Source organism: Emydura macquarii, unplaced genomic scaffold (assembly GCF_026122565.2).
Source record: "Emydura macquarii macquarii isolate MOO-44397 ecotype Brisbane River unplaced genomic scaffold, CSIRO-AGI_Emac_v2 contig_3295, whole genome shotgun sequence".
NCBI classification, from domain to species: domain Eukaryota; kingdom Metazoa; phylum Chordata; order Testudines; family Chelidae; genus Emydura; species Emydura macquarii.
This window is the reverse complement of record NW_027133432.1, coordinates 5,425,544-5,452,534: the sequence shown is the minus strand read 5'-3', so window position 1 is coordinate 5,452,534 and position 26,991 is coordinate 5,425,544. Positions and strand designations below refer to the sequence as shown.

The following is a 26,991-nucleotide window of genomic DNA, read 5'->3' as shown; positions in this document are numbered from 1 at the left end:
CCCCTCATTCTTCTCTTCTGCAGACTAAACAAGCCTAGTACCCTCAGCCTCTCCTCATAAGTCTTGTGCTCCAGCCCCCTAATCATTTTTGTTGCCCTTTGCTGGACTCTCTCGAACTTCTCCACATCCTTTTTGAAGTGAGGGGCCCAAAACTGGACACCATACTCCTAATGCGGCCTCACCAATGCCAAATAGAGGGGAATAATCACTTACTGCGATCTGCTGGCAGTGGTCCTACTAATGCAGCCCAATATGCTATTAGCCTTCTTGGCAACCAGGGCACACTGCTGACTCATATCCAGCTTCTTATCCACTGTTACACTCAGGTCCTTTTCTGCAGAACTGCTGCCTAGCTCATCGGTCCCCAGTCTGTAGCTATGTATGGGATTCTTCCGTCCAAAGTGCAAGACTCTGCACTTGTCCTTGTTGAATCTCATCAGATTTCTTTTGGCGCAATCCTCCAGTTTGTTTAGGCCCTTCTGTATCCTGTCCCTACCTTCCAGGGTATCTACCACTCCCCCTAGCTTAGTGTCATCTGCAAACTTGCTGAGGATGCAATCTACCCCATCCTCCAGATCATTAATGAAGATGTTGAACAAGATCAATCCCTGGGGCACTCTGCTTGTGACCGGCTGCCAGCTAGGCATGGAGCCATTGATTACTACTCGTTGAGCCCTATGCTCTAGCCAATTCTCTATCCATTTTATAGTCCATTCATCCAACCCATACTTCTTTAACTTGCTGATAAGAATACCGTGAGAGACCGTATCAAAAGCTTTGCTAAAGTCAAGGTATATCATGTCCACCACTTTCCCCACATCCACAGAGCCCGTCACCTCTTCATAGAAAGCAATCAGGTTGGTCAGGCATGACTTTCCCTTGGTGAATCCGTGTTAACTGTTACTGATCACCTTCCTCTCTTCCAAGTGCCTTAAAATGGATTCCTTGAAGACCTGCTCCATGATTTTTCCAGGGATTAAGGTGAGGCTGACTGATATGTAGTTCCCTGGATCCTCTTTCCTGCCTTTCTTGAAGATGGGCACTATATTTGCTTTTTTCCAGTCATCAGGGACCTCCCCCAACTGCCACGAGCTTTCAAAGATAATAGCCAATGGCTCTGAAATCACATCAGCCAACTCCCTCAGCACCCTCGGGTCCATTGCATTTGGCTCCATGGACTTGTGTAGGTCCAATATTTCTAAATAATCTTGGACCTGTTCCTTCAGCACTGCGGGATGTTCACCTCCTTCCCATTCTGTGCCACCCAGTGCAGTAGTCTGGGAGCTGACCTTGTCTGTGAAGACAGAGGCAAAAAAGGCACTGAGTACCTCAGCTTTCTCCACATCCTCTGTCACTAGGTTGCCTCCCCCATTCTGTAAGGGGCCCACACTTTCCCTACTCTTCCTCTTGTTGGTAACATACCTGTAGAAACCCTTCTTGTTCCCCTTCACGTCCCTTGCTAGCTGCAACTCTAATTGTGCTTTGGCGTAGTGACAATCCGGTTTTGCCAATGTACATGACAGAGGGGCATTGCTTGCACATGATGGCATATATTACATTAGTAGATGTGCAGGTGAATGAGCTCCTTATGGTGTGGCTGATGTGGTTAGGATCCGTGATGGTGTCACTAGAGTTTATATGTGAGTAGAGCTGGCAACGGGGTTTGTTGCAGGGATAGGTTCCTGGGTTAGTATTCTTGTTGTATAGTGTACGGTTGCTAGTGAGTATTTGCTTCAGGTTAGGGGGCTGTCTGAATTTTACTAAAATAGAGCTCTGAATTTTCTCATTGCTGAAGTTGTTCATTTACCAAATGGATTTGATTTTGTATCAGTGTTGCTTAAATGCTCAAGTTTAAGGTTAACTCTGCCAGGAGCAACATTGCCTTTTTCAGGTCAGGTGGCAGCTCTTCCTTAGAATAGAAGTTGAAAGATGCTTTTGTGATCTTTCATGCAGACTTTTAAAGTTAACATAGAATTTGGCAAAGCCATTATAATTGACAAGTAATTTTGTCCTTCTGAGTGAGATACTGGAACCAACAAAAACAATTTCTGATACATGTTGATTTGCTAATAATTTTTTATAGGATTACAGAGATATTATTGACACACCGATGGATTTTGCTACAGTTAGAGAAACTCTGGAAGCTGGCAATTATGAGTCTCCAATGGAGTTATGTAAAGATGTGAGACTTATTTTCAGCAACTCTAAATCTTACACACCAAGCAAAAGATCAAGGGTAAGGATTTACAGTTTACTCACCCAAATTCTTGATATGTATTAATTTAAGGGAAGTAGATGTATCTCAGAAACACACAAAATAGTAAATGTTTTTGTCAGAGATTAAATGCTAAAACAAAACTGGGATATTTCTTAACTCAAAAAAGTTTAAATGCTTAGTATGATCTTCCAGTATAAATATTATTCCTATTATGTGACAAAACAAAAAAATGTTCAGCAAGCTATGGTATAAATAAGATGAATGTGTTTTGGTTATTAAAGGCTTGAAAGTCCTGTTCTACTACTTCCTTGGATTTTCAACCATCACCTTTGGGATGAGGTTTAAATGAATAACTATTTGAGACAAGATTGAAAAAGTGATAAATTGTGTGGAGGGAGTGATGTGTGAAAAATGTGATATGATTGGACACAGTGACAGTAAATATTTCATTGATATTTGTGAGAGGATAGTATTTGATTCTCCACAATTAAAATTGCCTCCAGAAATCCCCATGCATGGAGTTACACAAATCTCAGAATTTTAGTTAGCCTAGGAGAGGAAAATGACATTCTACACTGTTCAGTGGTGTGCACTGACATTGTAAAGAGGCCCGTTTTTTCCACTTGTCAGTTGATTTTAGAACTGCTGATCACTGAGATATTAGCTCTACATTTTCTTTTTTTTTAAAATGTCCTTCACTTTAGGGACTTAGACTTCTGATTTGAGGAATCCTATGGAAGCATATGCAGCACATAAGTGTATTGGTGATTCAGACTACAGTATGCTACTACTGGCCTTTCTTCTGGTCATCAATGACCAGGTACTAACAACTAATTCTGAGACTTTAGAGGAGTGCAGTCAAGTATGCTATGCTTGAGGGTTTATGCACAAATTTGACTGGTGCATTCTCCTCCATGTCTTCTCATTTGCTGTTGTCCTAATACAGGAGAAAAATTTCTTAGCAGACAACCTCAGTCCTAGCTACTTATGTCATCCACTGGAACTGAAGTGCTGTTATGTCCATACCTCTCATCAGTTTATTTAGAAATTCAAATTGTAAACTTTTAGCTTCTGTAATGTTAAGGTTATCAGATAAGGTTACCAGGTGCTTGTGGAGCTCGGTGTTTTCTCCACACACAAGCTATATACATTGCAGTGGAAGTGACTTTCAGTCTGGTTCCAGCCATTCATTGGTATTTCAGTCCTATTTAATGCCTCTCCTTTTGAATTATACTTTTCTCTGAAAGTACACCTGATAGTTGCGTATGTCTTATCTCCTAGCACAGAGGTCCTCAAGCTGTTGGGTACACCCTGCAGGGAGGTGTGGAGGAATGTTGGGGAGTGCAGCAGGGCCTGGGCCAGCCCCCTTGGGGGGTGGGGAGGGAATGCTGCTCTGCCCCAAGCTCTGCTTCCGCCCTGTCCCCCAGCCATGGCTCCAGCCTCGGCTCCTGGCTCCAGCCCCCAGCCACAGTTCCTGGCTTGGCCACGAGGGTCCCATTCCCAGTTACAGCCGCGGCTGCCCCACTCCTGACTCCAACTGGTGTAGCAGGGGGCACGCAGAGATAAGGGGGGCATGACCAAAAAGGTTTGGGGACCGTTGTCCTAACAGGTCAGGCATCAATCTTTTTTATCCGTTTGTACCACAGAGTTTTAAGAGATTCCTTCACTTGTTAGATACTGTCACACCTACTACTGGAATATCTAGGTGCTGGACTGGCTGCCTGGTGCGTTTAGTGAGCTCTTAGCTGTTATGGCTGCCTTCATTTGTCATTTTCCAGGAGCTTTGCCCCTCCTTCACTCCCCAAAAAGTACTCTAGCCAGTCCATTTCTGGTTTTTTTTTGTTGGTGGGCTGGGGGGGGGGGGGGAGGGAGGGGGAGAGAGGAGGTGTTATTTCCCAGAGCTATGACAACTGTACTCCATTAACTGGATATGAAACAAATTCCCATTTGTTAGCTGGCTAGGACCAGATCTCTCCATGAATCACCCAAACCCTGTGTAGGATTAAGGGTAAAGACTAAGAGAAAAATCTAAGGTACCCAGGTAGTTTTAGTCCATTTAACTAGAGCTGTGGCAGTGCTTGCAACCCACCTTCTCTCTCCTCCTGGGATGGATTGCTACTGTTGAGTTATGTCCTGATATGGGGATATATAGACACAACTTAATGTGGGAGAGAATTCAGTTATTTAGCACTGGATTACCTGGTTCTCAAAATGTATTCCCATCACACATTGATACTCATTCCCTTTTTCATCAGAGACTGTAGTCTGGAAAGGCAGTCAGAAACTCAGTGAGAGGCCATGCACCTCTTTCTAACCTCTGGCTTTGTGCTAATCTGTGTATTTTCACAGGATTATGGCCCACTTGTGTAAACTACTTAGATAGTGCAAGCATAGATTACAGATCTGTGGAGTCTACTATAAAGTTTCTTTCATTGTTACTTAGACGTTAAAACATCTCTATATTGTGTGTAGTCTTCTAAACAGGTATCGTTATAGATATTCAATAAAAACAAATACTACTGCTAAAATTGTAAATTTTAAGATTTCTTTGTATTGTTTTCTTATTCCATACATTGGCTTCTTTTTTTAATAGATTTACAGCATGAGTTTGCGCCTTTCTGCTTTCTTTGAGGAACATATAAGTTCTGTTTTATCAGATTATAAATCTGCTCTGCGCTTTCATAAACGAAACACAATAAAGAAACGAAGGAAGAAAAGAAGAAGAAGCAGCTCTGTTTCCAGTAGTGTTGCATCAAGGTACATTAATTTACGTAAAAGAATTTGAAATGATATATAGGTTTGACATATCTAAGTAGAAGAACTTGATGTGGTGGTTTTTTAAATACGTCCTTTACTATTCCCTGTATTGCAGAATGATATTTTTGACATGCAAGTCCCTATGATGTGGAAGATTTTTATACTTTAACTAAAGCTATCTTAGTGTAAGTGATTAAAATTCAAATAACTGCTAAACATACAGTAAAACAGCATTGTTGGATAGTTATGGCCTCATGCTTTGTCTAGCATTTACAGTGATTCTTCACTAAAGATTCGCTTTTCAAAGGCTCACAACTACATGAAAGTCCACTGTAAATGTCATATTTTAACATATTTTAACATATTTTCATATGGAAACAACTGTTTTACTCCCACAGTCTGTGACACTGCCTAGCATATTGTTTTATTTATCCCTGTAGAATACTAAATATGGTCACCTAGATTACAAATCTTACTTTTGTTTACAGCCCTGAAAGGAAGAGAAGGTTAATAAAACCTCAGCTGAAGGCAGAAACCTCTGCCACCTCTTCATCTTCAGTTCCTGTACGTTCAACAGCACTGAGACACATTGCTGCTCAGATGAATGGAAAAGCAGCTGAATCTTCCTCTTTGGTGCGGACTAGAAGTAATAGGGGGATTACAGATACAGTTGCTACAGAACAACCATCCACTTCTTCAGGAGGAAAACCTTTAATTACAAAACCTAATACTACTACAGTGTCAGGGAAAACAAGTAGGTTTTAAAAGCATTAATAATTTTTGCAGCTTTTTACATTAAAAGTTTACTGTTTCTTACACCCTAGTACATGCATAGCTGTTTCTTAGCACTGCAATCTACATTAAGAATGGGTACTGTGTATTCAAGTTAATCTCAGGAAAGCTCAAAGAGGGAGACTGAAAAGCTCAAGATTTTGGTAATAGAAAATGGAGACTTTCCTTTGAGCTAACTGGTTCAAATATGGCATAGGTCAGTAGTGACTGAAAGTCATTACCTTCCTGCTGAGCCAGATAACATTTACAAAAACAATATAAACCATTATAATTAATGATTCAGATTTGTTTATACAATGTTTGTCTCTTTTTAGTACTGGAGAATTCCACCAAACATTCTAAGAACCAGAATATTCTATCAATTCCTAGCCAATCCAGTTACAGTCACAACACTAGGAATAACGCTTCAAGAGAAAATGCGGAGAAAGATAAACAAATCAAACGTAAAGTGAAATCATCCACTATTAATCAGCAAGGTAAGGGTTTTTCAAAATAATAGTTTGTTACATTTCATATAACACAGTGGGTGTAGTTGCACTGCAATTAGTCTAAATTCACTGTTGCTGTTTATGTGAATTAATGGTAGTTATTACAATCAGAAGGTTAACTACATGACTGGATTACTCCATTAAATAACCCTTTGATTTCATAGTTAATATAAGTGTTTTTAGAATCCAGGTATATTAACATAGTATTTATACTGTAATTACATCATCAGAGAGTCAATGTTCTGTTTATATTAATTAATTGTAATTGCATATATTGGGTTGCATAACTGTGATGTGATTTCAGTATATTATAAAGTATAACGTAATGATTTAATATAAGCTATGTTATAAATGTTAAAAAAAAATCTTGAAATCTGAAGAAATTTATTCACTCACTTTTGCCAGAGAAGAATAATGACTTCTCTGAACTGGGATACTAAAGAAAGTTAATCCAAATTAATTTGTAAAGTAGATTAGTTAAACTGCAGTAGACCCCTGCATGAACACTCTTATTCAGAATTATAATTCATTTTGTGAATTAAGGTAAACCAAATTAAATCTGAATAGAAATGTTCATTAAGGAGTTAATGCAGTTTAACTAATCCACTTCAAATTCACATATTTAATTCAAATGAATTTTCCTGAGTGTTACTGTGTAAACAAGTCCTAATAGTTTAAAGTACAGATCACTCCTGAAGAACAGCACTCAAGTCTCATCTTTGGCTTAATTTACTTTGTATTTTCTAATGAAGTGGCATTTTGTGCAATATACTTAATCAAAATCTGAAACCTGCTGACTCAAAGTGCCATAATCTGGAGAAATATTGTAATACCATGAGGTGAAATCTATGGTTCTAATGCTACACATGTGGCTCTGTGAAGTAGACTTCTGAACAGCAACTCCACTTGCTGTTCTCAGAGAACACTGAGCAAAATGAGATCAGTGGTGTGGAAATTGCTGAAATATTTTTCCCTTGTCACTGACCAGCAGGAAAGAAAATGTGTTGTTTGGAACACAGTAAATGAGTGGTACCACACCACCTTCCACCTAGCAGATGCCAGTACGAAGTTGTGGGGAGAATAAGAGCACACAAACCCCTCTCTCCTGCCTAATAAAAGGGAGGAGGAGAAAAGGAAAAGCAACTCCTTCCCCATATCTTCCAGGGGGAAGAGACATTTTTTCCCATGTGGCAATGTTAATGTGTGGTGATGCTGAATCATAGTGATGTAACATCACATATCTTGTTGCATCAGCATGTCAAAGTTTTCTGTACAACATGAGGATTGTTGTTATCCTCATATGAGGATTGTGGTTATGGCCGTGTCATCTGATGCTTAATTGCTGGAGAGTCACTTTCAGATTGATTACCATTAACCTATTGTCAAACTGCTCTGAAATGAAAAAAGCCTCGTTACTTGTCCTTGAACTGTTTCACGTGGGGGCATTTCAGTGCCATTTGTGTCCAGAAGTAATTCCTTTTAGATTTATATTATTTCCTTAAACTTCTTAAAAGTATTTATCCAAACTGTAGACACCTTTACATATATGAAAAATATCAAGAGATACAATAGAGCCTGATATTCTCCAAAATAATCCATTTGGCAGTTAAGAACTCTTCAGAAATTATAGCCTCTTCACTGATCCCTACAACCCACTCATAATTGAAAAGTGGAAGAGAATAGATAAGCTTTGCTGCATACCCTGAATTTCAGCAAATCTAGGTTCTTACATTTATTTATTTATTTCTATTATGGTAGTATCTAGGAGCCCCAGTCGTGGACCATGACCTCATTGTACTAGGTACTGTACAAACACATACCAAAGGGACAGTCCTTGTCCTAAAGAGCTTACTTACCTCTAGCACCTTTGCTGATCACAACTGCTGTGATACAGTAAAAGAGACAAGGTTGATGAGGTAATATCTTTATTTTACCAACTTCTGTAGGTGAGAGACATAAACTTGTGACCTGACACAGAAAAAGCTCAAAAGCTTGTCTGTCTCGCCAACAGAAGTTGGTCTGATAAAAGGTATTACCTCATAGATATCCCAGAGATATTACCTTCTCTCTCTAATATCCTGGGACCAACACAGCTACAACAACACTGCATACAACAGTGGAAGAATATGTGATATTGTAAGGTGAGAGAGGTATTCTGAGGTATCCAGGGCCCAAACCATTTAGGGTTTTATAGGTCCAACGTGAAATTACACCCAGAAGCCAGTGCAGATCTCTGTCAACTTTGTAAACATACTCACTCTAATATACTGTTTAGCAAGGGGTGGACACATTCTGCAACAGCATAAATTTCTGAATGTTGGAATGCTCAAGATGGTGGCACACTGCAGTCATCTATTTTCCATTTAACAAAGGCAAGGACAAATGTAGCCGTTTTGCATCAGAAGTGACATTAATGATAACTGGTTTAAATTGAAAGATGTTATTGAACTGAAAAAGTTTTTCAGTCACACAGCTGAAGTAAGAGGAAATCCCATAATTGGTGATGTGGAAATCAAATATGAATATCACACCTCTTAAATGTTCCTCACTGCCAGCATATCACTTCTTTTAGTCCCAAAGTTTCCTGCATTTCACACAAATTTGGCATCCAAACTCTGGTGAAAACTATTTACATCAGAAATAAAGAGTCATAATGACAGAAATCTTATTTACACTAAAGCAATGAGTCTGATAGCATTTTACATTTCTGGCACAAATAATTGATTTATCTCCATTTTTGGGCCTTCACAGATGAAGGCAGTTACTGTATGTCATCCACTCAAACAGTATTTCACTAATAGGGAGTGTAGTAGTTTTATCAGGAGCTATTGGGCAAATAAAGAATATAGATTTTCCTTACATATTATTACTCTGTTATATTTTTACAGCAGACAGCAAAAATAATGCTTTGGCATCAGGAAGCATTCAGGTAAATGGACATGGAGAGCAACCTTCAAAACCTCCAGTTAAAAGAGGGCCTGCACGGAAACCGAAGATAGAGGCTAATAGCAGTACCTGTGAAGTTGTGCACAAGAAAAGAGGTAGAAAACCAAAAAAGTTACACGTTGCTGAACAGATGAATGCAGAGCAGAATTCAATCCAGACCACCAGGGACATGGTAATAGAAGAACCCTCAGTTTCTAATGCATGCAATTCTCTGTCTGAAAATAGTGTGAAGGAAGCCGTATTACAAAAAAAAGGCCGTGGAGGCAGAAAGCCAAAAAGAAAGACAAAGACACATCAGTCAGACTCAGACCTTTTAGTCCCTGCAGATGTTAAGATGCAGACAAGAAGCAGGAGGAAAAAAACAGATGAGCCTGTAGAAGAAGAAGGAGGGTCTGAGGAACTGAAAGATTCTGAACCTCACATGAGAACTAGAAACCAGGGTAGGAGGACAGCCTTTTACAATGAAGATGATTCTGAAGAAGAGCAAAGGCAGCTATTGTTTGAAGACACCTCTTTAACTTTTGGAACGTCTAGCAGAGGCAGAGTCCGAAAGTTGACTGAAAAAGCAAAGGCTAATTTGATTGGTTGGTAACTGTTACCAAACATTTTCCTTAGAATGCTATGAAGCAGGTACAGTTAAGGAGTGGGCAGAACAAAGACTTCTGCTCCTCTGCTGCTATTATGGATTAGAAGAATATGTTGTGATTTGAAAAAATTAGCAAAAAATACCTGAAAGAACACTTCTTTGAAAGAAATATATATTTTAAACTTTTGCTATTTATTGCCCTCCAGATAGGTTATGCATTTCAACAGTCATTTTGGTCATAGTTAAGAATAATTGAAGACCTATAAATAAGCAATTTGCGACATTTTGGAAGTGAGAACTACTGTACTCCTGAGCAGTGTAGAGTATTTCTGTGATTAAACAAGTTGATAGAATTTTTAATGCCACAAACTGAGAACAGAAGTCTATTTTTGACCAAGCAAGGTACATTTTTATTGATTGCAGAAGTCGTCTCCCAGGAAGCCAGGTGTTGACAAAGAGTGGCAGTAAATTAAGAATTACATTTCCATTAACGACAAATGCAAAATTACCCAGTTTTGCTAATCTGAAAATGTTTAATTTGAGTAGTGATAGAACATTCAACTGCAAAAGAAGCCTAGCATAGGCTGTTGGTTTATCCAAGTTCTGCCAAACAGAGAAAATGTAATCACAATATATAAATATATATATATATATATCCACATTGGAAAAAGTTTGACTAATATGTCTAATTTTTCAGACCTTGATTCTTGTATCAATCACTAAATCTCTGTTTATTGTGCCAAAGACTGAGAATCAGTGCAGTGGAAAGACTTTTTTTTCTTTTTTCTTTTCTTTTTTTGAGTGTCAGTACCACATACACTTTTCAAAGATAAAAAAGACTGTTGTTCTGTATAGCTAGTTGTTATAAATTGTGCTGAGATGTATCCTCTTTTGGTACTTACGGTAGAAAACAATGCACTGGTGGGGTCCTTTGACAGAGATGTTTTAGACAAAATGTATAATTGGTTAAAGGATTCAAGGAAAATACAGGAAAAAGTATGGGATTATGATGTTTACTTTCTGATCTGAATTGTTTTCTACAACTTTTGATGTGTTTAGTAGGCTAAAAAGGACTTACAAAGACGTGTGTATGTGTAGATTGATATATACACAAACACACACATACAATATTACCCAGGTATAAATTCTTTTTTTTCAGGATTTTTTAGATAGCATTAGAATTTAAAAAAAAAAAAAGAAAAAGAAAAGAAAAAAGAAAATTTTAAACGTGATACTTTATAGTTTAATTTTAAGGGGAAAATTGGTTATTTTCAATTATTAAAGGTTAAAAACGGCCAAATCACTTTTTATGCAATCATGTTTTATACAGTGGTCTCATTGCACATTGTGTTTTTTCTGCACTTTTTACGGTATACTTATCACGCTGACATAAGTCAATATACACCCTAAAGAAAAATTACATTTAATGATTGTGCCTTGTATTCTATTATTTCTTGCATCCTTAGTAAAATTAAGTTGTCTATTGTAAATGATAACTATATGACTTAGGGGAATGTATTACTATATATACTGCTGTGGAAAAAAAAAAGCAGTTATTTATTTGTTTATGGTACATTTAGTTATTTTATACCTTAAAAACAAACTTTAATACCATTTTCTATTGCTTAAAAGGTATTGTCCAGTTTAAAAAAACAGTATAGAAACAGTAGTATTTTCTAGATCTGATATGGTACAAAAATGTAACCAAAATGTTCAGATACATTATTTTGGGATAATGCGAGACAGTGTGTCGTGATCCTGATTTAGAAGAACAAAAATTGAAAATTAAATATTAAAAAGTAGAGCCCAATCTGAAAACCGTTACTCATACAATGCTTCCTTTACAAGACAAGTCTGATGGACTTGAGTGCAACTGTTGAAGTAAGAATTTGCAGGAATAGGATCTTTAAACTTGCACAGATTCTCTTTACTTATTCTGTGCCAAATCCTGCACTAGTTATTCTGTTACAACACAGTCTGTTTAAGAAATGCCTGAGCAAGGAAATCAGGAGTTGATCCAAGAAGAGTAAGTATTAGCTATAATTTACCTATAATTGCTAAAAATCAGTAGTAACCCATGTATTTGGCATTTTTAGTATAGATTTATGTAACTATCTTCATTACACATCTTTATATGAAATTAAGTAAACTATTTTCAAGAGCCTGACTGGATTACTTTGACTCTGAATTTGGGGGGCATGGATTTGATTAATTTGATTTTCATTTGTCTTATTTATTTTTTCTAACAAATTTTCTTAACTATTAAAATACAGTACCTTAACATATGGTAAGGTAGAAAATTATGGTTGTACAGTTAAAAATAGTGTGTTACCCAGTTCTAAACTAATTCATTTTAGTATGAGAATTAGCAGTTGTTAATTTTAAGGATCTCACTGGTGATGAAGGCAATCAGTTTCAGATGTGTAATTTCCTGATATTATCTGCATTGTAATATAATAAATTAGAGTATATCTAAAATTCAACTTCTGTATTTACACTATTTGTAATGTTTTATATGGCATGATTATGTATATATTTATACACAGAAAATACTGTATGTAATGTTGGAGAATGGAATAGCACACTTTCCCGTTACATTGTATGAAACTGTACACCTTAAAAAACCACAAGAATAGAAGGCCTTATCTGCAGAACATAGATATATTGTTCCCTTTTCACAGAGATCTGTGACATTAAGCTACGGGGGGTTTTTTTAATTCACATTTAGAAACATTGACATTGTTTTCTTTTTAAATAGATTGTGAATTATTTGGGTCAGTTTTTTATAGAAACAACACTTTAACAATTATGAGAAGTAATACCAGATTTATTAAAAATATATATTTTTATAATTTAGCTTCTTTAGGTTGGAAAAGTTTATTTATGAGACTTAAATCACCATCATGCTGTATGTCCTTTTTTGTTTGGAAGAATGTATTTGAGATATTTGCAACTTACTTATTGTACCAACAAAGAAAAAGAGCTTTTGGTAACGGACGTTTTTAAATGTGAGCAATAAGCTGTGATAACGTTATCTCAAGTATCTAACAAATAATTCAAAAAAATGGAATATTGAAATAACGTGTGTTTGTTTCACATCTAGATTGTAAATATTATATAAATGTGTTTTATTGATATACAATCATACTGTAAACTTACAAGTCTGGCAGCAATGAACACAACAACTTAATTCATTCAAATCCATTGATATTTGACTTCTGATATGGGAATATTCAATGGTTTTCTCTGTGGGTGGCTGTTAAAGTCAATTACCGCTGAGTGGTATCTAATACCAGAGTATTTTCTATCTTTAGACTAGGAAATAACTGCTGTTTTTCAGATACTATTATATTCTAAATGTTTACTTTAACAACCCTCAGTGTATCTTTGGCTACATACTGAACAAATGTTTATCCAGTTTGTTTCCGTTGTTATTTTGTTATCCAAGAATTGAACCTGAAGAACTTCAGTACAGTATTGTTCTGTATTGTGTCAATATTCATCAAAGGTTCTTGTCATTATGATATAATCAGTGATCACTACTTTACAGAAAATCTCTCTCATGATTAGACTGCTGTGATATATACTTGCACCCATTTATTTATAGTGTGTTCATTTGTGATTAAATTGTTGTTAGACTTGTAAGATTAAGTTGGTTGAATTGTTATTTCATATTTGTAAAATATTAATTGTAATATATCTGACATGGTGCATGTGGGTCCTTTATCATCTATAAAAATAAACTCACCTTTACATGGTATAGCAGACAGCTCCTGGGCTATATTGCTGTACCTCGTATTTCTCAAGTATCAACTCTGGCCTTCTGTTCCAGAGGCTTTTGCCATATATTAAAATACTATGCAGACTAAATCAGTACATCTGTTTAACAACTGGAAGTTTGCTACAATTCATACACCACACTGTTAAATCTCTCTTGCTCACATTTACTTTTAGGCCCGGATCAAGCAAGCACTTTACCACATACTTAATGTTAAGCACGTGTTAAACTGTTTGCTGGTCCTATAGAAATTACATACTTAACTGGATGGGGTCCTTAGGCCTCATATACAGGAGACTGTTTTTAGCCCATCTTTAGTGATCCTGTGAACTCATTTTGAGCAGGAATCTAGAGAACATTGTTTGACATATTGCTGGCCAATTAACCATATTTTATCCTTGTTCTTGCACACTTTCCACACTAGCTGGTCAAAGTGGTTTTTTTCCAGCTAAACACTGTTATTCTGTTTTCAAAAGGAGTTTAAATTCTGTTATGCTGGGGAAGGCTGAGAGGAAAGAGGGCCTTAACCTCACAACAAAACAAAAGCTCATTTTCTCTGTTACCTTTTACTACCTAATGAAAGCAAAAATGTTAAATGTAAAATTATTTGATAATCTATTTTTGTCTATTTTCCCCGAAGTTCTTGTAACTGATTGGTTTCCAGGGGCACCTAGATATTCAACTAACAAAAGGGCTGTTACTTTTCTGCTGTACATTATTGTATATAAATGTGTTTGTTTATATACAGAAAAAATAGTGTATTAAATTTCATATAAATTGGCCAAGTCTGAAAATTTATTTCTGATAGCAAATCCAACACTTGTTTTAACTTTACATAATTTTTAAACAAGAACATGGCTCTTACTTTCTATTATACTTGGTAGACAATTAATGTAGCTTTTAAATTAAAATTAACCTATACATGTCTCATCTGTTTGTGCTAACTAGTATGGGAATCATTTTTGTTATTTATTTTACAGTACATTTGAGGGGGGAAGCTCCAGAAAGGTTAGATTTTTATAATTTGTTCTACTTACAAAGAATACTGCCGAAGAGGGATACACTTTTTGTTTTGAAGACTACAACAGCATCAAGGCGCTCCAGAGAAACTATGCTACAATAAAATAAAGATAATTTTTAGGAACTAGCTATGATAAGCTATTTGGGTGAAATTATATGGGGGAGGGGGACAGAAGGTCTTTAGAACTCTTTTAAATGCAGATAAATACATCAGGAAATTCACTTAATATGATATAAACAATACATGGTGAGAGTGGAGGTAATATTTTACTATAACTTTCTACACGTAAAAAAAGAAGCTCCAGAAATTGGGAGTAGAAAGGAATAGTATACTATCAGCACCTACGATGTACACATGCACATAAGGCACACATCCTATTTTAAACATAAGGTTGTGCATGCTGATTTACAGATATATTGAGAAAAAAATGCAAAGTTACATTTTTGGACCATATTAAAACTGTGCAAAACCATGACAGGTAACTTGTTAAAAGATCTTGAGTGAATTAATTAAACCCTGTCATTTATAATGTTTAGACGTGTAGAATGTAGCTCAATTTTAAGGAAGTGACCTGGAAGGGTTAATTTTGAAACTGACACATTTTCAGATAAAAAATTATGCTTATTTTGTACAGAATTATGTAAAACACAAATCTGTTGTACGTAATGAATAACAAACAGTTTGAAAACAATAATTCTTTAGCTTTATCGAAGTCTTTTTCTTCCAGAAATCTGGATTATCATGTTATAACCTGCAGTATCAGACCAGGATAACAGTGCCCTTTCTTTTTGTACATATTGATTGGAACTTTCTTTACTGTTATGTGGACACTTTCTATGTTAGTTTTGATGCATAATACTTTGAATCCTTTTATACAAACTAGAATGTATGTGTAAGAATTACTGTCACTGCAATGTAGTAACTACAAACTTATTTTTAAATAAATAGAAAACTTGTTTTTCTAAGTGGTTCTGCAGTGTTTGTTATTTCTATGTAATGGTCTGTTTATTTGTATTATGGAAAAACTATATCACAGCACAGCCTAAAATCAACTTTGTTCTTGTGTTTTTTCTGAGCATGCAATTGAGTAGTGGAAGCACATCAGCTGGTGTTACAGCATTTCAGCTGTGATGGCTAGAGATTAATTTTTGTCATCCTTAATATATTTTTCAGAGTTAGGCATTAAAACTAATCAATGCAGGGCTGACATAAGAGTCTACCCTCTGCCACTATTGGGCATAGTGCTGCTGATGCTGTTGTCTCAATCTACACATGATGGTTTTTAAAGATTCTGGGAAGTAGTGTGTGTCAGGTTCATCCTCTTCCTCAAGCATGCAGTCACCTTCCTGTCAAAACTGTTTTTACAAGGGACAGACAAACGTACATGTGTAAAACAGGCGATAGAGGCACATCAAAAAATATAGGGCGTATACTTTCAAACTGTGGCCTCTTAAGTCTTTTGGATGTCACCCCTTTCAATGATGCCAAATCACAAGTACTCTACATATAGAGATATGCCTTCCATATCTGCAACCCAACTTTTTAACTATCGGGTTGGCTCAGAAAAACCACAGTTTAAATGTAGCATGGATTACCTTTCTCCTCCATTTTCTGCTTTTCTTTTTCTCTCTTCTTCATAGGAAGCTGTATCCCTTTTCCTCTACATTACTTATCTGAAACCTCAGACAAACCATTTAATTACACAAACAACACCTGATACTCACCTACACACAAAATAAATTTGGCTCATCATATTAGCATATGCTGCTGAGTATGACATTTCCTTAACTGAATCACATGATCGTTTTGGCATACTGAGACACATACTGAGATCTTCCAGTGGCCTGTGCTTCACAGAGACATGGTTGTGAAGGTCCACAGCAAGAGGAGATGTACCTGTTTACAAACTCTTTTCAATAAAATGTGCTTGCATTCAGAACATTATGATTTTAAAAAATAAAGGCATATGCGCTCTATTCAGCATGTTTACATGAGTCCAAACAATATTAGTGGGCATTACATATTTATCCAAGGGCAAATAACCCCTAAACTGGTGTTATCACCAAAAGATTTTTAAGAAACAAATTTTTTCTTTGGGCGGGGAGAAAGCAAATATAAACTATAACACTTTCCAACATGAGATTAAAAAGAGAACTTTTCCTCACTGAGTTTTATCTTAAGACATTCTTAAGAACAGTAAAGAAAATCATGCAGGGTCTGATTTTCAGAAATATTGTAAAACTATACCTCCCACTGAGGTCAACTGAAGCTGCAGGTTCTGAACACCTTTGAAAATATTTTTTTCTTTTAGTACTAGCATCTCAAATATTCTGACATTTAGTGCCAAGTGGTAAATGTGTTGTGTATTGTTTTCTTCTTTTGGGTCAGTTTCCTAATTCGGACTTTAAAATGACTATTAAACTTTACTACTTTGTTGTTGAAACGTTAGCTAAATATTTTTGTTCATTTTAATCCTAACATGGCAAAATTTCAGATTGGTTTATTCTGCTACATAACAAATCATTCAAAAATCTGAAAATAAAACAAATAAACTAGCCTGGTATTCCACATTACTATGGTGTATTAGAAATTTACCACTTGTTGCATTTATTCATAATCCATTTCAAACTGGTATTCATGTTAACCTGTTGCAACTTTCTCACTTTGCTCAGTTCCCTGTTCTGCTCAGTTCTGCAGCATTTTAAAACTTCCAATTGTAGTAGTAGTAGTAAACTCTTCTTGCCCACTCAACCCGCACCCCATATTTGCTCTTAGTGTCAATTCTGTTCCTTTGATTAGTCTCCAAGTAAATTGTCATAAATTACATTTTTAAAGGTAAATACTGTTTAGTGACTGAAATTTAATAATTAAAGCCAATAATGGTTTGTTTGTCAATTCATTATAGTGGGTTGCTGGAAGGAGGATTATATCCTTACTTTAAAGGAGGATCTCTACTTTGGACTTTTGCATCTCTCACTACTATGAAAATTACACCTCAGGGAGAGGTTGGGGAGAAACCTAATTTTATCTGGCATTACACAGGCATCGTCAAGAGTCATAGCTGGCTGCCTCAGGGGCTCACTGAAAGTGTTGCACACATGGAAACTTCCTAACCAGTTTACTCTCCTCAAATCAAAATACCTATTTAAAAAGTAAGGTTAATGTGTCTAGGATGACTTCTATCCTATTTTTATTTTCAAAGTAAAATATTTCAGATTTTAAGAGCCTTTTGTGCCCTACATTCTGTATGTACCGTTTGGAAAATTCTCTTGAACTACTCAGTTGGAAGTGACAGCTGAAATTTACAAAAGATATTAGCTGTTTGCTATTTCCATGGAAACAGATATTGATTGGCAAAAGGGATTTGCTTTTAAAAATAATATTTCAGTCTGAGGCTTAAAGAACGTTTCACTTGGCATTTTTTTGTCAGAAAACTAAAACAAAAATGTCCGTAAAATATAGGTGACTAGTACACAACATGGTCTAACTTGCTCTGTATTTTGAAAATGAATTTACAAAATAGTAGAAAGATTAAACAAACTACTTTTGTAAAACTCTCTAGTAGGCATTTTTGCTGAATTTTAGAAATGTGTGGGTCATTTGGTGGGTAGAACAGGAAACTGGAAGCCAGGAATCCAGAATTTTGTCCCTAGCGCTCACCAATTTGGTTTGTGATGTGCAAATTAGTTATTCTCTCCACACCTCCATTTACCTATCTCTAAAACAGGTTTAATATTATCTGCCTTCCAGGAGTTTTCTGGGACTTAACTATGCTCAAATGTTTTGAGATCTCTAGGTGCCAAGCACCTAGATAGGAAGCAAGAATGCAGAGTGCTAAACTTTTCCTAATTATATAACCTCAGACAGACAAATGCCTGACAGTTTTCTTTTCCTTCTCATCTCAGAAGCATGGAGGCAGCTTTGCCCAAATTCTCTCCCTTCTCTGACTGAGCCTCACCCTTTCTTTTTGGCTTGTAGAGACATCAAAGAGAAAGAGCAGACAAGAAAAAGGAAAGAAATGAGCAAGGTCACATAAGGAAGAAGCTTGAGGAATCTACTTCAGGCCAGGGGAAGAGGGTAGACGGCCCTTACCTTTGTGGGGAGTCTCAGTGAAGTCCAGCCATTCAATTAAACATAATAGTCTATCTCTCTCAGGGATTCTAGGATGTCTCACTCTTTGTGCCACCTCCAAAAAGGGAGAAGGCTCCCCTGATGGTGGCATCCATAGACCTCAAATGCTGCTCACCTTCCTGACCAGTACGCACACCCTACCTCATCTTGCAGCTCCACTCCACAGCATACCCTGTCTGCAGCAGCTTCTCAGTGTACACAAGTTCCAGGAGCTGCTGCCCCTGGGATCTCCCAGCCAGCCACAGGTCTGATTAAGTCCCATTTGGGAAGGTATTTCTACTGCCACCTCCTCCCTTCTTAGGCAATCTGCTCCTCCACACCCACATCCTTCCTCTGGAGGGTCCTCCACATTGGCACTGCTCCTTGGCATCTTCGGCTGCTCCCTCCTTTGGCCTCCTATGGTCTCTGGCCACTTCTGCCTCCCATGCAAATAATGCAATTGTGGCCTCTGAGTGGCCTACTGCCCCGAGTGGCCCAGTTTTGCCTCACCTTCATAGAAGGAATGAGTTCTGCTAGCCAATCTTTGCTGTAGCCAGCCCAACATCTCAGCAGCTATCCACCCTTTCCAGAGCTCAAGGGTGCCTAGACCTGAGGCTTTCCCCACTAGCCCCAGCCTGGCTAAACCTTGTTCTTGCAGGTACTTTCTGATTCCTCTTCCTCCCTTCCCATGGTTTCATTTCCTATCAAGCCCAGAGATGGAAGCCTCTCAAGATCTTTGCTGGCTGTACTAAAAGGATTTTTTTTATCATGGTTAAGGTTCAGATTCTCCCCCAGGGAATTTTTAGTAAAAATCAGGTCGCAGGCAATAAACAAAAATTCAGAGAAGCCGACCTGTCCCTGACTTTTACTAAAAATTCCCTGGGGGAGAGGGGAAAACAGAGGTGCTGGGGCTTGCAGCTGCGCCAGCAGGCTGACTACCGATCAGCAGTTGAGCGCATGGGGCTGGCCAGCCAATCAGCTGTTCAGCAGTGGCCTTGGGGATGACAACTGCTCCAGCCCTGCCCCAGAAGTCACGGAGGCCCTGGAAAGTCACTGAATCTGTGACCAAATCATATCCTTAATCATGGTTACTGATGCAAATTTAACAAGCTGGGAACCCATGGAGGAAAAAACAATTAAAAAGAGCTGTTAAACTCAGTGCATCTTGTCATTCAAAAAATAATTTTAAGGAAGTACATGGCAGTCAAAACAGTGACAACTCATCAGAACCTTCCCACCTCACCAGACAAGGGGAAATGAGAAATCTAAGGGAATAGATTTTATACATCATCTCTTCTCCTCCCATCTTACAGCACAGCACCCTGATGAACAACAGCATCTCAACATAGTAGGAAGGACAAGAAAAGAATGGTCCGCCGTGATCAAGTAAAAAGGCAGAAGCCCACATACTTCACTGTATGTAAAGTATTTCAACATATAAAAAACCACTTCCTATCTTTCACCAGCCCCTGTAAGCAGGTGTTAAGTGAAATGGGGAGGAAGGGTGGACAGGATCATAGGTTGTTCTGTCTTAACCAAAAATCCTTTTTGACCACAATGGAGGGCCGGGGGGAGGGGGAGAAGAGGGACGACAAAATATATTCTTTAAAAGTACAGGATGATTTTTTTTAATTTCAGGTCATACTATTTAAAAGATAGTCTATTAAAATGTTTAATTAAACATTTTTATTAATTTACTGTCACTTTAAAATATGCATAGATATTCAAATAAACAACCTTTTATAGGAGCCATCTGTACCTTACTCCCACTGCCCTCTCCTTTCTGTTTTCTTTCCTTGTTATAGCATGACTTCATCTAGATTGTGGGGAGGAGGAGAACCATCTTTTTATGTCTAAAATCCCCAACTAAGAACTAGGATCCATTTAGGGCTGCCAACCCTCCAGGATTGTCCAGGAGTCTCCAGGAATTGAAGATTAATACATCAACCAAAATTGGGAACCCTAGATCCATTAAAAAAATCTGTGCAGGAGTCCAAAAATAGACAGAAAGGAGAGTCATTTCTATGGTAGGAAGTGGAGTGGTGGAAATGCTACATACGAGTATAGGAACTGCTGACCAATGGTCCTTTTAGTTCAGCATACTATTCTCCTCATGCCAGCCAGAAACAGATGTTTTATGGTAAAACGCAAGGAACCCTACTTATGGAATTCTGTATGTGGCTGTCATTCAGGGCCCTTACTGGCCCTTCCGATGTGGCCTGCATGCCACAATTACCTGTATAATGACTCTCGACAGTCTCCTAAGCTGTGTGTGTAATATGTATTTGCACACGTGCCCTAGCTAAAAACGAAAACATGGTGATCATGGAAGTCAATATAGTAGCAGACAAAACTTGCATTGCTAAGCTTAGTGGAGAGAACAGAAGTAGTTACTTTAAATTATATATAACATAACTAAAGCAACTCTACTGCCAGTTGATGAAGCCACTGATCTAAACCACAGGCAAATGTAAAACCACCTTACATCAGTGGTGTTGCCATGATGATCCCAAAGCTGTGCATGTAGGAGTACACCGTACCTACTGGCATGTGTGCAAATTAATAAACCCATGTCCATATTTCAGTTCTAAAATGGAGATGAATGCATGTTCAAATCACTGAGGATGTTAAGTTTCAAAACTTGTGATAGTACTTTAAGCATTGGTTAACCTCATTTGGTACTATATTACCAGTTAATTTGCAGCTTTTGAGTTTGAACAAAAAAACAAGACACAAAGATTATTCAACATGGCTATTTGTAAATGATAAGAATTGTACAACCAGTCTGGAATATGACTGAGACACTGCAGAGCTGCTAGCAGAATAGAGACGGTGAATCAGCAGTGGGAGGGGGAGTTGAGTTTGGGGTGTCCTCCTCGCCCTGCCTGTGTACCTGGTTACTGCTGAGCTGGGGTTGGGGAACAGAAGAAGCCTGTCTGCTACTGCTGCTGGCTCTGGAGTGAATAGTGCTGACAGCTGAAAAAGCGTTCAGGTGCTCTGCTTAGAGACATGCTCCCCCAACATACAAACACCGCCCCCCCCCCAAAACACCCAAAATATTTAAATAGGTCGTATTCTATTATAGTTTAAGAGTGTGATTAAAACTGCGATTAATTGCGATTATTTTTTTTAATCTCACGATTAATCGCAATTTTTAATCGTTTGACAGCCGTACTTAAAATCCATCTTTCTGTAGCTAATAAATCTGTTTTATATTTTACCTAAACAGTGTGGTTTTGGTTGAAGTGCTTGGGGAATCTCAGCTCAGATTACAAAGGCTGGTGTAAGTCCACTTTCCTATGAAGAAGTGGCAAATTTATTAATGAGCTTACACTGTCCAAGGGAACCTTGAACAACATCAGACAGTATATTTCTGGGGTGGAAGGCTGAGAGCTGGGGTGCTTTGCTGGTGCTGCTCTCTTTATGATTCATGAGTGGCTCAGGGAGTACTCATGCAGTTTAGCGGGGTGTGTGGCTCCGCATGTTGATGGCTGAGTGATCACAGTGGCTGGAGGGGTGTTGCTCCTTGTCACTGGCATAAGCATGGTCTGAGATAGCTCAGGCTAGAGAGCTAAGGGGGCACAGTGGTCCCACAGATCCAGGTTGTACCCCAGGGATCCCATCACAATCCTTAGCCCAAGGGTCTCTACCAAGGTTCTGTCAGCCAAATGGGCATAATCATCTTCACCTCCCTGGACAAGTGGCTCCTGAAGGGCTACTCACTTCTCAAAGCTCAGACAGCAACCAGCAAGACCCTGTCTCTGTTCTATTCTCTAGGCCACCACCTCAGCATGGAAAAGTCTATTCTAACACCCACGTAATGTACAAAGTTCTTTGGGCTCACTCTGAATTCTTCTTCCACCACAGCCTACATATCCGAGGACAGATTAACTACAATGTGCAAACTTATCTCAACAATTCAACAGAGCACACAAACCACTGAAAGGGTGTGCCTACAACTTCTGGGCCATATAGCAGCCTTTACGTTCATGGCTCTTTTAGCAAGATTTCACTCTGTGTCGTCAAACATGGTTGAGACCTGTCTACACCCCCAACAGAGACAATCTATCCAAGTAGTTGTCGGAAGATCCTGACTTCTCTAGGATCTGGTAGAGGGACCCACAAAAAGTGTGTAAGAGCGTTCCCTTTCTACAGTCTTGTCTCTCAAAAATTATCACCACTGATGGGTTTGGGTGCACCAATATCCTTGATGGGTGGGTTGCGCACTTCCAGAACTTCACAGTAAATGGACCCCTCTGGAGGTGATCCTTCATATCAACATATTGGAGCTGAGAGCAGTTTGTGACGCTTGCCAACAGTTCCTACCACACATCAAGGGCCACCCAATCAGAATAATGCTGGGCAGCAAAGCAGCAATGTATTATATCAATTAGCAAGGAGGAGCAAGATCCCAATCCTTATGTGCCAAATCCATAACACAGTGCAACTGGCATATATCTCACTGCATACACATCTCAGTGGTTTATCTACCAGGACTACGGACTACAGTGGTGAAGTCTCTCAGCAGACATTTCAGCATCAACCACGAATGGGAGAAAAACCAATGGGGTATTCTGAGAGATGCATCTTACCTATAGCCATCCACAGATAAATCTCTTTGCCACGTCATCCAATGCAAAGCCCAGATAATTCTGCTCAAGGAATGTGCTGTGACCGCAACTCAATGGGAGAGGCCCTAGTCATTATGCTATATTATACATTTATCCCTCTATGCCTCTACTGCTCAAGTTCCTAAACAACCTGAAAAAAGAGAAACTAGTAGCCATTCTCATTGCACCATATGAGGCCATAACCCTTCAATGGAGGATGCCAATCTAATTTCTGCCTCCTCTTTCTTCATCTTATAAACTTTATTATTTATTACTTATCCAGTATTCAAAACTGTTCTAGGTGCATCACAGAGCACAGGAAAGACAAGTTCAAAGAGCTTTCAGTCTAAAAGGACACATGATACAACAACTGACAACACAATTAATGGAGAGGGGAAGGAAAGGAATGCTGCAGCTGTCATCTTAAAGCAACTTTTTTTCACCTTCTGCACAGCTATGGCATAGGATTTCAAAGACTCTTAGATTATTCAATTCAGATCAAGCACTGACTGGCCAACCTGTGCTGACATTATTTGCTTTGCACCCACAATGTCCAATACACAAATATATATTTCATGCCCCAAAAAGCTTACGTAAAGACCCGCTGGGATGGTTATGAAGAGAGCAGGGTGACACCAAACAGCTAGGGGCCAGACTTACAAACCAGTTTTCAGGCACTGTGTTAAACATAGTTCCACCACTGCTGGAATGCTGTGTCCAGGTCTGGTGCTCACAGTTCAAGAAGGATATTGATAAATTGGAGAGGGTTCAGAGAAAAGCCACGAGAATGATTAAAGGATTAGACAACATGCCTTATAGTGACAGACTTAAGGAGCTCAATCTGTTTAGTTTAACAAAGAGAAGATTAGGGGGTAACTTGATTACAGTCTATAAGTAACTGTGGGGAACAAATATTTAATAATGTTTTTTTTTAGTCTAGCAGAGAAAGATGCAACAGAATCCAATGGCTGGTAGTTGAAGTTAGACAAGATCAGAATGGAAGTAAGGTGTAAATGTCTAACAGTGAGAGTAATTAACCATTGGAACAACTTACCAAGGGGCTCATGATGGATTCTACATTACTGACCATTTTCAAATGAAGACCGGATGTTTTTATGAAAGATATACTCTAGAAATAATTTGGGGGTAAGTTCTATGGCCTGTGTTACACAGGAGGTCAAACTAGATGATAACAATGGTCTCTTCTGGCCTTGGAATCTATGAATTGTGAACTTGGTTCCAAGTCCAGTATAGACAGCCTTACGGACTTAGGAAGTGGAAGATTTGAGTTCAGATGAGAGTTCTGTCTAAATAAACTGCAACAGTGATTGACCCGTTTATAATACATTAGCATAATAAGACCAACCTCTGTTTATCTGTTACTACATCGTGATATGGCCTATGATGTCCAGTGACAGCATGATTCCATTACCCAGTTAAAAACTGATTCACACTCATCCACAGCAGGTGGCCAAACACTACTGTAACTGGGTTCTCTAAAACCTTTTATTTTAGAGGTGATAACCTAAATGTCAATCCTTTACTTTCTGCCAAATGTGGGTCCCTATGCTCTGCTTTTTGCTGTGTACGGTAGAGACAGACAATAACAGTGACTTGAGTTAAGTGTCTAATAATATACATTTTATAATACTTTTCGTCCTGATAGTTACCAAAGGGCTTTCCATACATATGCAGGCAGTACCACTGAAATGTATTCACTCCTAAGTAACTCAAAGTCTGGTTGATGCTATACAAAACAAAGCAGACTCTACAGAGTTACAGCTTGAATTATACCAGTGTAGTGCTCCTTGAACTTTTTCATGTTGTAGACCACTTTTTAAGATTATGATCTTCCTCCCCATCATGACCATCTCCCCTCCCAAATCTGATTCCACACTTTCCCCACAGCAGTGTGCTTGGCTATATTTAAAAATGTATATATGGGAATAACATTAAGGAGACAATGAAAATTAATTTTAATGGGAGAGGTGCAGCTGCTTGGTAACATTTTTCCTTTTCCCATGGTTTTGGAGAGGCACATTTTATAAATGGAAAGAGATAGCTAAAACATTTCCTTTCCCTAGGTACAAGACAACATTTATTAGTACTGAATCTCTCCCATTGTCTGTAAACTCGCCCCGCTCTAATCTCTCCAAGTCACTTTGCAGTTTGACTCTGTCCTCTTGTGTTTGCTACTCTTCCAATTTTGGTGTTATCAACAAATTTAATTACAGCTGAATTTACAGCAAAGAAATACCCGACAAAGAAGAGACTCATTAACGGACTTCAGTCCCTGTGAATCAGATCTACAGCGATAGGCACATAGGCGGGCTCTGCTTGAAATCTGACATGTACAATTGAAACTGCATGGGAGGCTTTTGTTTCAGTTATGCATTCTGCACCATTGTGACAAACTCAGCTCCATGGACCGCCAGCAATGGCTCTGTGAACTACCAGTTGGGGTCATGAACCACACTTTGAGAACCACTGTACCACTAGGTTAAAAGTTTAGGTTGAGACAGGATGTCTTTTGAATAGAATTCGTACCAGAATAGTTTCATTTTATTCCTATTTACAAGGCTTCAACAGGTTGAAGATGGACAAGTGCCTGTACAGAAAAAATGGCCGTAAGTGACCATTCAAGGGAGTAACAAAAATCACTTGCTTAAAACTAACCTGCTGGGCTTTTAATGGCTGGGCTTCTTTAGGATGTATTTAAAAGGGAGGAGGGAAGGATTCTGTTTGTTTAGAAATTCAGATCTTGTCTAGTCTGAATGATTCTATAAGTGACCGAATGTCTAGTAACATTATGACATCAAAAGGGGCAAAGAGACTGAAACCTGATAACTAAGAGAAGAAGGATTTTTAATCAGGATGTTTAAAACTCAGGGATTATTTTGTTTGGTTTTTGTCAATATCCATTCAACTCCAATCATTAATGACTATTTTTGAGAAAAGATAATCTTGTTAAAGATACAACATATTCCTCCCTGTCCCCACTCCTTTCATTAAGATGTGAATGTTCATCACAATACACAGACTCTGAATTCCCTCCAATAAAACAGGAAAGATCAGTTTACATACCTGGTATTTCTAAGTTTAAACAAGGGGAAGTAGGGAGAAATAAAAAATCCTTCAAGCTTTCAGTGCTTTTTTTATGCATCATAAGGATGCCAAAAAAAAAAGGGGGGGGGGGGCGACAAAAGACTATTACAAACAATATTATGTAGGTTATCTTTAAGGTCTTTCTGCTAAAGGTGGCACAGAATTATACTTAACATGTTTAGAGAGAAACTTTGGACTAGTGTCTGAAGCAGGGATTGAACTACAATGCTTTACTGGCACTTTTACAGTTTCCCTATCAAGTTCTGCAGAATTTAAATTTACCTTTAAAGTCCTGCACAGAGGTTATTACAGGATCAAGGCCTTACGAGTCTGCCCATAGGCTCCAATTCTGCAGTGAGAAGATCTCATGATCTCTAAAACCTAATGATGACACTTGAAAGCCCTGTTCTTGCAGAAATGTCAGTGCAGCTCTCATTAGTCTCACCCTAATTGCTGACATCATTAAATGGACACAGTCAAAATAAAATCACACTCATATGAAAATTCCATTGTTACAAGCAACAACTAAGACTATGATACCTGAAAGAGAGTAGAGAAAAACGTATTTTTCTCTATTTTT

General features: G+C 38.1%; 1 protein-coding gene across 1 annotated transcript in view; it reads left to right on the top strand.

Moving 5' to 3' along the window:
- PHIP (pleckstrin homology domain interacting protein) overlaps positions 1–15,531 on the top strand; it is a 327,383-nt gene extending 311,852 nt beyond the window's left edge. The window contains exons 36-40 of the mRNA XM_067532638.1: positions 2,084–2,236; positions 4,812–4,975; positions 5,464–5,729; positions 6,082–6,243; positions 9,144–15,531. Of these exons, the coding sequence (XP_067388739.1) occupies positions 2,084–2,236; positions 4,812–4,975; positions 5,464–5,729; positions 6,082–6,243; positions 9,144–9,793 (1,395 nt within the window). The 3' untranslated portion in view covers positions 9,794–15,531. The remainder of the gene's footprint in view (positions 1–2,083; positions 2,237–4,811; positions 4,976–5,463; positions 5,730–6,081; positions 6,244–9,143) is intronic.
- Positions 15,532–26,991: the final 11,460 nt, after the last annotated feature.